Consider the following 12,611-nt stretch of genomic DNA (forward strand, 5'->3'; position numbering starts at 1 on the left):
CTACTTTTCTTGGGATCTTGATATCTCACTCTCTTTTTCCGTCTTTTTTCATTCTCTAAATCCTTTTTCTTATCTCTGTTTTTCTGTTTGTTTGTTTTTTCTGAAAATGCACTTTGAATTGCATTTTCTTATGTTTCTCCCTCTCTCTCTCTCTCTCTCTATTTCATCCTTGAGCTCTCTCTGTCTCTCTCACACAGTGTATCATTTGTTATTTTGATGCTCTATTTATGCAGCAACATCCACAAATTTGCATCCTGCATCACCCTTCCTCCCTCCCTCCTTCCTTCCCTCCTTCCCTTGTTTCTGAGGCTCGGGGCAATGCGGCACACAGCTGCTGCTGATGCTTTTTCTATCGGGAGCCAGCTGCTGTTATGTAAAGGCTCATGGCCTCTGTGCACCCCCCCCAAACACACACACACACACACACACACACACACACACACACACTTACTTCTCTCGACCCCTTTCCCTCTCCCCCTCCCCTCCTCCTGCACCATCCCGCATCCCTCTGGCACCGAGCCCGGCCTGCTGGATGGATGCAGGGAAGCGGTCTGTTTAATAACAATAATAATAAGATACATATTTTACTGTATCAATTATCTAACATGATTCATGTTTTTTTAGGGTTACTTTTCCTTTTTCTGTCTTCCTTCACTTTATTTTAAAACATCTAGGTTTCCTTTGCATGTCCTGTTTTATTTAATGTCTCTTAAATGTATCACTGTTGTTATTTAACATGTGCTACATAAATCAAATCAAAAGTATGGTTAATAACATCAACAACTTTAACAATAAAAGTTTGAATTAAATCAGGGTTGCTCACATTCACAAACTCTCACCCTTTCCAAGTGTTTTTCCATCAAATCCCCAAATTAAACTCTTTCATTTTCTTATTTTAATAATTCTTAACCATCTTACTAATTAGGTCCTAATATTTAGTTATGTAATACAACATGAAGCATTGTCTCCCTCATTGCCACCTGGTGGTCAAACGCTGCTAAGAAATGACTTAGTACTTCTCCCAAAATGATTCTACCAGTAAGTATTTCTTTGCATTATAGGTTTATTTATTTGTATTGTAAATGAATAAGACTTTAGATAATTATTTAAACGTTACACATCCACTTCTCACCCTCTCTTTTGTCCCGACTGATGATTTTATATAATAAATCATTTTGTGCAAGAACTCAAAACCAGACATTTAAACTGTACATGTCAACTAATATTCTTATTTATACTATTATCGCCTCTTAACACTTAAACATAGATCCCATTTGTCAGCATTATTATTATTATTATTTACACAGTTATGTATTGTAGTATACATATTTTTTGACATATTTCTTATTTCTACATCTTGTTGACTTAAGTATAATGCACATATGTTTACAGATGTATTCCTATTTTTCTTAGAATTTCTCTTGTTTATATGTTTTATTCTACAATGGTAGCAATGCTACGTAACCCAATTTCCCCCTGGGGATCTGTTTTTTATTAGGAACACCTTTCCAGTTTGATGCAACATATTATGCTCATTTTCAGGTTCATAATTGTATTTAGAGGTTGTACCAGGATAGGTTTACATGGTTCAATTATAAAAAAAAAAAAAACACCATATTGTTGTTGTACTCCACATTGCTGCAGCTCCTCTTTTCATCCTGTGTGTTGAGCTCTCTGTTTTAGCTACAGAGTGAGACCTCTCACTTCTGTTCCATCTTTGTTGGGAATCACACATGCTCAGTAGCTAGGTAAGGACTACTAGCCAGTCAGAAGCAGAGTATGAGGGCGTGGCCTGACAGTACCTAGGTAAGGACTACTAGCCAGTCAGAAGCAGAGTATGAGGGCGTGCCCTGACAGTAACTAGATAAGGACTACTAGCCAGTCAGAAGCAGAGTATGAGGGCGTGCCCTGACAGTACCTAGGTAAGGACTACTAGCCAGTCAGAAGCAGAGTATGAGGGCGTGCCCTGACAGTACCTAGGTAAGGACTACTAGCCAGTCAGAAGCAGAGTATGAGGGTGTGCCCTGACAGTAGCTAGGTAAGGACTACTAGCCAGTCAGAAGCAGAGTATGAGGGCGTGCCCTGACAGTACCTAGGTAAGGACTACTAGCCAGTCAGAAGCAGAGTATGAGGGCGTGCCATTGCTAGCAGCTAGGCGAGCATTATAACGTGTGTTCCAAAGTGACCACGTTTGTCTCTGAAGTAAAGGCTGGACTACAATAGAGCTGTTTGGAGCAGTTTGTGAACAGTGTTTTCTGTTGGAGATGGTAAGTCCCTTTGGGGGTGGACTTTGGGCTTTTTTCACTTTGTAAACCTATAACATGCACAACAAAAGATATATAACACAATAAAGGAAAGGGGAAAAAGCCAAAAAAGCATAATATGAGCACTTTAAAAGTACTTTACAAACTAAATATAACTGAAGATTCTTCATTAATTAAAGTGACTATATGTGACTTTGTAATGTTTCTGAAACTGTGTCATTTTTCATCTGATGATCATAAATGACATGTAACAGCAAATGAGACTAACAGTGAAAAAAGAACGCTAGTTTTATATAGTTTTTATTAAAGCCTCTGCCCGGTCTGGTATTTGACGACACACGATTGAATGCGTTCCATTTACAAGTCAGATTATCATTGTTTTCATTAGCTCTATCCAGGTTAGCCATTGTTAGCAACGCATTACGCTGTTTTTTGTGCATACAAACAGTATGGCAACATGTCCACGGATAGAACATGGACAGCTCTGTCTGTACGACTGATTCAGTGAGACACAAATAAAACAGAAGAGCTGATAACTGTATGTTACTACAGCTTTCACTACTGTTGATGCACAGAGCAGCCATGTTGGAATTTTAGCTCGGGGTACTCGGTGGTTGCCCGAGTTCCGAGCTCGGAAATCCGAGGTCAGGGGGCGTTTCCTACTTTACAATGGAACCCAATATAAAGCACCGTAAAGAAAAAGACCTTTGCATGCACGCACACACACAGACACACACACCCATACACGCACGCACACGCACGCACGCACACACACACACACACACAGTAGAGCTCCCCTCTATATATATATATATACACACACACATATATATATGTATATATTATTATTATTATTTTTATGCATTTTGTTGCTGTCTTTCTGTGTTTTTTATTATTTCTATTTTTATTTATTTTATTGTTTTTCTTTTGAATGTTAATATGGGAAAAAAAAGTAGTACGATAAAGAATGTAATGCTTTTTGCACTTGACACTAAGAAAAGTACTACAATAAAGAGCTTTACCACAGCAGGCGTGGTAAAAACACTAGCGCTTCTGTCCCAAGCGGCCGCTGGAATCAACACAAACTGAAAGTTACATACAGACACTTTTAAAGACACGGGTGGGTTTAGATTCAGCACATATAAGATTATTATCAACATCCATCATTTCACATTATGTAGACTAATAATAAATGCAAACAATATGAGTATAGAAACGTGACTTTGCTCCTTTCGTCCTTTCAGTCTGTGTCGTCCTTCTTCTATGTTCGGCTGCTTTCATGTAGAGCTGCAAAGATGAATCGATTAATCGTTGTCAACTTTTAAACTAATCGGCAATTATTTTGATAATCAATGAATCCGTCTGAGTCATTTTTTATGAAAAAAAAGTCAGAATTCTCTGATGTCAGCTTGTTAAATGTGAATATGTTCTAGTCTCTTCTCTCCTCTGTCACAGTAAACTGAATATCTTTGAGTTGTGGACAAACAAGACATTTGAGGACGTCATCTTGGGCTTTTGGGGAACACTGATCCACATTTTTCACCATTTCTGACATTTTAGAGACCAAACAAACTAATCCATTAATCCAAAAAATAATCGACAGATTAATCGACTATGAAAATAATTGTTAGTTGCAGCCTAGTCACGCTTTGCCAGACCTTCCTCCACAGCGCTGCGGAGGAGGGTCTGGCTAGTCCACACAGCGTTTCGGGATGGGAGAAAAACATGCTCTGGTTTATTGGCATTTCTTTAAACCAATCACAATCATCTAGGGCGGTGCTAAGCTCCGGGCGGAGCAACTGTGGATTTCCACTGGATGCGGAACGGCTGCGGATCGGCTCCGCTGCGTGTCGGCTGCGTGCTCCACAGTCCGTCAATACCCACCAGGTCCGGATTTGTTGCGGCACGGCTGCGGCCATGACTGACAGCTGAAGTCACGAGGACCCGCGAGATCTCGCGAATTCACATAGAATAGAACCACAAAACCAACAAGCGTTAGTTTCCATCCAGAGGAGTAGAGGGGAAACAGCTCTGTGCTGTGTTTTCAAGGTGTAGTGCAGGGAAATATGATCCGCCGTGAGCATGGAGTATTTTATTTTGAAAATTAACCGGATGTTTTATTTTGTTTCTGTGCTCGACTTCCTGTCGCGCACTATCTGCCGTGTGCTGAATTGCTGCGGAGCTCTCTGGCGTCCGGCAAAAATAGAATCTCTGTGTATCTGCTCCGGAGGGCTGCGGACCGCCGGAGTGGTCCGCAGCCGTTCCGCAGTCAGTGGAAATACACACACTGACTTTAATGGAAACCTAATGACTCCGCCGACGTTACGCATCCAGTGGAAATTGCCGGCAAGGGTGCTTCTGCAAAATAGCCTCAGGAAGGAACTTGTTTTGGTGGAACGTGTGTATGTTCAAAGGTTGTTTTAGTCGTGCAACAGGAAACTCAGATTGGACAGATAGTCTAGCTAGCTGTCTGGATTTACCCTGCAGAGATCTGGGGAGCAGTTAACCACAGTCCTCACAAATCCACCGGAGGTTAGAACGCCAACACAATGGAAGAGGAAGGGGATGGACATCCGGCCGAAATGAGGGACATCTGGCGGAATTTCCTGCGGCAAATGGGCAATCCCGGAAGTGGAAGGTCGTGGATATAGACTAGCTGCAGCCCTTCTTTCAACAACAAACACAAAAACTTCAGTCGAGTGAAAGTGGCGATATGGTCATCCTCTCGCAGATTAAATTATAAAAACAGGAAAATAATCCTTAGTTGTTTTTTTGTTTTTGTTTTTAAAGATATATTTTAGGCCTTTATTTTATAGGACAGCTGAAAACATGAAAGGGGAGAGAGGGGGACTGACATGCAGCAAAGGGCCGCAGGTCGGCATCGAACTCGCGGCCGCTGCAGCACAAACTGAGCCTCCGTGCATGGGACGCATAGCTCAACCAAGTGAGCTACCCAGGCGCCCCAATAATCCTTAACTGTTAAAATGGTAACAGCTAAAGTTATCTGGTTTGAAATGTTGGTGAAACGTGTTTTTCTAAAAAAAAAATAATACTTATGACTTCTTTGTTGTCCTGAATTGAAATTGTAAATCTTTACACATCACATGGGTTATCTAACGACAACAACCCCGCCGTGAAAACGTTGATTTAGCCATCAAGGATTGGTCTGTGACAGAGGGATCTGTGTTCTGGATCAGTCTCCTCGGCTGCGTGGACTCTGCGTCTGTCCGTCCGGAGGAGGGAGAACCTCCACTTTGTAGTTCACCCTCTTGGACTGCAGGATGCTGTAGCTGTTGTCAAAACACAGCACGTCTGCACAAAATGAAGAACACGACAGTTAAAGCAACACCAAAGATTCTTTTGTACCTTAAAATAATGTTTCCAAAATCGTTTCAGTGGTACATCAACTCCTAACAGGGTGAACGGCACTTCAGCATTCGCTTTACGGCCCTCTATTGGCTATAACCGCACTATGCAAGTTTGCCAGATTGGGTAGCCAATGATAATGGTAATGGACAATTCCCCCAACCTGATGGTGTTGCTTTAAAGTGACTATATGTAACTTTTTAATGTTTCTGAAGCTCTGGCATTTTTCATACAATGATCTTAAATGACCTGTAACAGCAAACAAGACTAACAGTGAAACGCTATTATTATATAGTTTCTGCCCGTGCGGTCGCAGAATGATTTACAGCAGGTAGACGGAGCTACAGTCACACATTCTGACGGGTCACACATTTCTTTGTAACACCAGAAAAGCCTGTGTTAGCGTATCCAGCCAGCGGAGCCAGGTAAAAGGAAGCAGGAGATTTCTTTATATAGCCCTAATTGTATTTTAATGTTATTTTAGAAGTTATCTGCTGTAGTTATGGCTGATACTGGGGCAGGGCCATCACAGGAAAGAAGGAAATTAAACGAAGAACAACTAAAAGATAAAAGGGAAAGTGACAGACAACGATAACGTCGGGCTTTAACAGATGGAGACAATTATGGGATTGTAAATGATTCAAAACCGACCCTGAATTGGCCCTCAGGTATGAAATATGTCATTTCATTCATAAAATAACTTCAGATTGGGCCATGTGGTTGTACGTCAGTAGCCGACATTACATTACGTCCCCTTCCATTTAGAGCAGACTTTATTCCTTTTAGTCCGTGTTTGTGTTGGCCGACTATTCTCTTCTCCCCCTGTAATGTTACTTGTGTAAAGCGTCCCTGGGATTCATATAATGCTCTATATTAGGCTAATCTAAGTTATTATTACGTTGGTTGCTACAACAACCTCTTAATGCTTTGGCTCGTGACACAGTTACAGTGATACCCCAGTTTATCTCACGAGACATCCAAAGCAGGCAAAGTTACCGTATGCAACACTGGAAATACAACGATGCATCTGTAACTTATTCTCTTATTGTAAATGAATGATTTTCTGTCTGAGCAAAACATTCATCGTGACTATACGACCTCCCGGTAACGCTAACTCAGTAATCTACAGCGGGCAATACAGCACCGTAAAGAAAAGAGCTTTACCACAGCAGGCGTGGTAAAAACACTAGCGCTTCTGTCCCAAGCGGCCGCTGGAATCAACACAAACTGAAAGTTACATACAGACACTTTAACAGCTGGCATCCTGCAGGATTTTAAAGAGATAGGCTAGTTCATTCTATAGCTCGTAGACTCGGTGCGATTTGGGGGTGAAGTTGCAACATTTTTCATTTGATTCGGTTTGCGTTCAGACTGCACTTTGTCAAACACACCAAACACTGTAAATACATGTCACACGGTCGAAACGGTCGCTGGTCTGTCGGGCAGAATATCTGAGGGAAACTGGCCGACAGCCATGGTCTCAGAAATAATGAACACCAAATTCATTACGTGTTGGGTTTTCTGGTTTTGCTTTAGTGTTTCTAATATTTTAGAAGAAGGCAAACAATGAGCAGCTGACAGACAGCGAGTGAAGGACAGAGAGAGATGATGATGTCACAGAGACCACCAGCGATGTGTGCTCAGAATGAGTTACGGCTCTGGAAGTTATCATCCTTTACATCATATATGAATCCATAAATTGTGTCAAAGGTTGAAACTCCAGGCTACTAAGTGCTCTGTTTTTGATTGACTTCCTATATTTGGGTCGGATCGCGTTCCCACCTGAAGTAAACTAAAGTCTAGTTCACTTGGAAGCAAAGACCCCCGTTTTTAAGCGGACCAGAGTTCGGTTATTAGGTCCACACCAGAGTATGAAACACCGCCCCAAACCAAACAGACTATCTGCCAAAACACTCCAGTTTCCGGTTAAAACAGACCAAACTGCTCTCTGGTGCTAACCTGCAATTTCAACCTTGCACATTATTTACGGGCCGTAACTTATTGTGAGCAAACATCGCTGCTTGTCTGTGTGACATCATTATCTCTCTCTCGTCAGGGCCGCCCTCTCCTTCCCTCGCTGTCTGTTAGCTGCTCATTAGTCTCGCATTGCCAGACCTTCCTCCTCAGCGCTGCGGAGGGGGGTTCTGGCCAGTCCACACAGCATTCCAGGATGGGAGAAAAATGTGCTCTTGTTCATTGGCATTTCTTTAAACCAATCACAATCGTCTTGGGCGGCACTGAGCTCCGCACGGAGCCGCTGCAAAATAGCCTCAGGAAGGAACTTGTTTTGGTGGAACGTGTGTACGTTCAAAAGTTGTTTTAGTCGCGCAACAGAAAACTCAGATTGGACAGATAGTCTAGCTAGCTGTCTGGATTTACCCTGCAGAGATCTGAGGAGCAGTTAACTTTAGAACGCCAACACAAAGAAAGAGGAAGGGGACGGACATCCGGCCGAAAATAAGGACAAACGGCGGAATTTCCTGCGGCAACGGGGCAATCCCGGAAGTGGAAGGTCGAGGATATAGACTAGCTGCTCATTGTTCACCTTCTTCTAAAATATTAACGTTTCTTACCGTTTCGACCACGTGACATTTGGGTTTCACTTTACTTGACGGTATCTACATAAGAGTGACATGACACTGTCATGAACGTGTCATAAACATAAACAAGTCAGAAACATTTATGACATAACGCTTCTTTTAAGTGTCATTCGGTTTTTGTCATGACAAGTTATGGTTAGTTAGAGTTCATGTGTCATGACTGTGTCATGTCACTCTTATGTAGCTACATATGTGTTACCGACATTTGTTTACAATGTTTTAGTGCATTTGGAAAAGTGCAGTCTGAACGCAAACTGAACTAAATGAACAATACAACAATATTGCAACTTCACTCCCGAATCGCACCGAGTCTACAGAACTGTAGGTGTGAAAGCACCCCAACTCTCCGCAAGACAGATTTCCCAAAATGTCATGAAGTCAAACCTCCTTTTGATACTATTTACAGATAACTCCACTGATGTGGTTCAGTGTGTGGGGACTCACAGACTCCGGGCTCGGTGCAGGTGAGGCAGCTGTCTTCAGGGACCAGGTGTGCGTTGTAGCGTTCGCTGGGCAGAACCTGCAGCATCTCCGCCACTTTCTGTCCGCCGCCCTTTTTGGTCCGTCTGTACACTCCAAACCCGATATCTGCTCCGTCACTGGCAAACTGCCACCTGAGAGGAGAAACAGCGCATTAGAGCTGCAAAGATTAATTTTTTTATTTTTTATTCTCTGATTCCAGCTTGTTGGAAAAATGTTAGAAAAAGCTTCAAAAACGTAGGGAAAAAACACAAAAATGTCAAAAGGCGCAGGGAAAAGTGACAAAAACATTGGTGGAAAAGCAACAAAATTTTCGAAAAAGACCACACAAGGGTTAAAAAAATAAATAATTGCTAATCACAAAAAACGTGTTTGGTACCTCAGCAGGCTGCTGGCGGCTGTAACATCGTACTCCAGCTGAAAGACGGAGCCTCGGCTGACCGTCACGCTGCCGTCGTACTCAACCTTCACCGAGTCCTGAACGTAGTACGACCGGGGAACGGTACCGCCGTAATTTATCTGCAACAACAACAACAGCCTCCATTTCAATCACAACCTTACCGCCCCCACCAATCCTTTCCCTGTGCTCTCACCTCGGTTATTATCAGCTCCGATACTGCCTAAAACACTGGTATAGTAGTATACAGCTGTTATACATCATATCATCTATACAGGGATAGTAGTATACAGCTGTTATACATCATATCATCTATACAGGGATAGTAGTATACAGCTGTTATACATCATATCATCCATACAGAAATAGTAGTATACAGCTGTTATACATCATATCATCCATACAGGGATAGTAGTATACAGCTGTTAAAACATAATAACATATATGACACACTGGTATCAGATCAGTACTCGGTATCGGCCGATACGCAAGTTCAGGTATCAGAATCGGTATCGGGAAGCAAAAAATGGTATTGGGCCATCTCTAGTTATTACATAATGCGTTCTCATTAAATAATGCATTGTTACACATCCACAGCGTTACTGCTGCATCGCTTCCTGATTTCACGAACTTCAGAGCAGCACACAACAGTCAGAACCTGTGCTCTCTCTCACCATGGTTCTGCAGCGAGGGTCTCCATCAGGGTCAGTCCGGGTTCCTCCGTACGCCACAGGGAGCTGATCCGGGTCGATGTGTTGACGCAACACTTCCTGCCAGTTACCTGCAAACAAAGGAATGTAAGAGGTAGTGTCTTGATAGTTGGGTTATTATGCGTTATTCATGTAAAAACATTTTTCATAATGTTAATGTTTTAATAATAATTTTGTATTTTTACAGTGGTGTATTTGTACGTTTACTGAAGTAAAGGATAGATAGACTTCATAGACAGACAGACAGATAGATAGACAGACAGGCAGGCAGGCAGGCAGACAGACAGACAGACAGACAGACAGACAGACAAACAGACAGACGGATAGATAGACTTCATAGATAGACAGAGACAGACAGACAGACAAACAGATAGATAGACAGACAGACAGACAGATAGATAGACTTCATAGACAGACAAACAAACAGACAGACAGATAGACAGACAGAGAGACAGATAGATAGACTTCATAGACAGACAAACAGACAGACGGACAGACAGACAGACGAATAGATAGACTTCATAGACAGACAGACAGACAGACAGACAGGTAGGGTTAAGGTTTGGTTCAGGTTTAGGTGGGGGATAAGATCTCGACAGGGAAACAGAGCTCAATACAACACCGGAGGTCGCCTAGTTTTGTAGGATATCATACGAACCCATTTGTGAGAATGCGTTGAAACCATAGTCGGAATTTACAACCCCCCCAATAATCAAAACTGGCCAGTGCACCCCATCCCCCCCCAAACAACCTATTATAATTTCCTTTACATAAATAAAGGCATTTGCACCATACATTGTTGCATAAAAATTTACCAGAATGCAGAAAATGATGTGTCTGATATGCCCAAAATTTAAATTTTGCTCAAAAGTGGAGATCTCACCCCCCCCTCATGTTGAACCCAAAGTTAGGCCCTTGGTTGAAACGTTATACCTACTAAACGTCAGCATGTTTGCATTGTTATTGCAAGTTAGCATGCAAACTTTAGCAACAAAGTCTTGTTTGTGCAATGGGATAAAAAATAAAAAGCCGTCTTACTTCCTAAAACATTGATCTTGCGTCTGGTCTCCTCACACAAAAAGTGTTTGATCAGGTTGTAGGCCATGGGAAACATTTTAGGAGCTGCAGCAAAGACAGAAACTCAACATCATAAACATCTGGACCAAGATAAATTCATAAAGACACAGTCCCAAACATGCAGATGTGCTGAAGCACCTTTGATAAGAAACACTTGTTTCAGCCCCTCGGGATAGTTCTCTTCATACATGGTGAGGATCTACACGAGACGAGCACAGTCAGAATCACATGCAGTAGTTTAATCATCTATAATTAATTACTGTTTTCATTTAATTTAATGGGATGAAATGTGGTGGTTAGAGTGTGAGAAGCCGACAAACCTCTCCGTAAGTCTCAATAGCCGGTTTCCAGATGTGTTTCAGTCCCAGTCCTTCACAGTCGTAGATCAGAGAGATCGTTTCTACGTTCTTCCCCAACTGAGAGAGAGTGAGACAGAGAAAGAGAGACGGACAGAGAGAGAGACGGACAGAGAGAGCGAGAGAGAGACAGAGAGAGAGACAGACAGAGAGACAGACAGACAGACAGAGAGACAGAGAGACAGACAGAGAGAGAGACAGACAGAAAGACAGACAGAAAGAGACAGACAGAGTGAGAGAGACAGACAGACAGACAGAGAGAGACAGACAGAGAGACAGACAGACAGACAGACGGACAGACAAACAAACAGACAGACAGATAGACAGACAGAGAGACAGATAGATAGACTTCATAGACAGACAAACAGACAGACGGACAGACAGACAGACGAATAGATAGACTTCATAGACAGACAGACAGACAGACAGACAGACAGGTAGGGTTAAGGTTTGGTTCAGGTTTAGGTGGGGGATAAGATCTCGACAGGGAAACAGAGCTCAATACAACACCGGAGGTCGCCTAGTTTTGTAGGATATCATACGAACCCATTTGTGAGAATGCGTTGAAACCATAGTCGGAATTTACAACCCCCAAACAACCTATTATAATTTCCTTTACATAAATAAAGGCATTTGCACCATACATTGTTGCATAAAAATTTACCAGAATGCAGAAAATGATGTGTCTGATATGCCCAAAATTTAAATTTTGCTCAAAAGTGGAGATCTCACCCCCCCCTCATGTTGAACCCAAAGTTAGGCCCTTGGTTGAAACGTTATACCTACTAAACGTCAGCATGTTTGCATTGTTATTGCAAGTTAGCATGCAAACTTTAGCAACAAAGTCTTGTTTGTGCAATGGGATAAAAATAAAAAGCAGTCTTACTTCCTAAAACATTGATCTTGCGTCTGGTCTCCTCACACAGAAAGTGTTTGATCAGGTTGTAGGCCATGGGAAACATTTTAGGAGCTGCAGCAAAGACAGAAACTCAACATCATAAACATCTGGACCAAGATAAATTCATAAAGACACAGTCCCAAACATGCAGATGTGCTGAAGCACCTTTGATAAGAAACACTTGTTTCAGCCCCTCGGGATAGTTCTCTTCATACATGGTGAGGATCTACACGAGACGAGCACAGTCAGAATCACATGCAGTAGTTTAATCATCTATAATTAATTACTGTTTTCATTTAATGGGATGAAATGTGGTGGTTAGAGTGTGAGAAGCCGACAAACCTCTCCGTAAGTCTCAATAGCCGGTTTCCAGATGTGTTTCAGTCCCAGTCCTTCACAGTCGTAGATCAGAGAGATCGTTTCTACGTTCTTCCCCAACTGAGAGAGAGTGAGACAGAGAAAG

At 42.2% G+C, this 12,611-nt stretch overlaps 1 protein-coding gene across 1 annotated transcript in view; it reads right to left on the minus strand.

Annotated features, from left to right (window-relative positions):
- Positions 1 to 5,403: 5,403 nt before the first annotated feature.
- The window catches only part of sec14l7 (SEC14-like lipid binding 7), a 20,320-nt gene continuing 13,112 nt past the window's right edge, over positions 5,404 to 12,611 (minus strand). Inside the window, exons 6-12 of the mRNA XM_078272000.1 lie at positions 12,491 to 12,586; positions 12,314 to 12,374; positions 12,137 to 12,220; positions 9,782 to 9,888; positions 9,090 to 9,229; positions 8,675 to 8,844; positions 5,404 to 5,576 (exon numbers count right to left, since the gene is read on the minus strand). Of these exons, the coding sequence (XP_078128126.1) occupies positions 5,458 to 5,576; positions 8,675 to 8,844; positions 9,090 to 9,229; positions 9,782 to 9,888; positions 12,137 to 12,220; positions 12,314 to 12,374; positions 12,491 to 12,586 (777 nt within the window). The 3' untranslated portion in view covers positions 5,404 to 5,457. The remainder of the gene's footprint in view (positions 5,577 to 8,674; positions 8,845 to 9,089; positions 9,230 to 9,781; positions 9,889 to 12,136; positions 12,221 to 12,313; positions 12,375 to 12,490; positions 12,587 to 12,611) is intronic.

The sequence above is a fragment of the Sander vitreus genome, chromosome 16, assembly GCF_031162955.1.
Source record: "Sander vitreus isolate 19-12246 chromosome 16, sanVit1, whole genome shotgun sequence".
Lineage (NCBI taxonomy): Eukaryota > Metazoa > Chordata > Actinopteri > Perciformes > Percidae > Sander > Sander vitreus.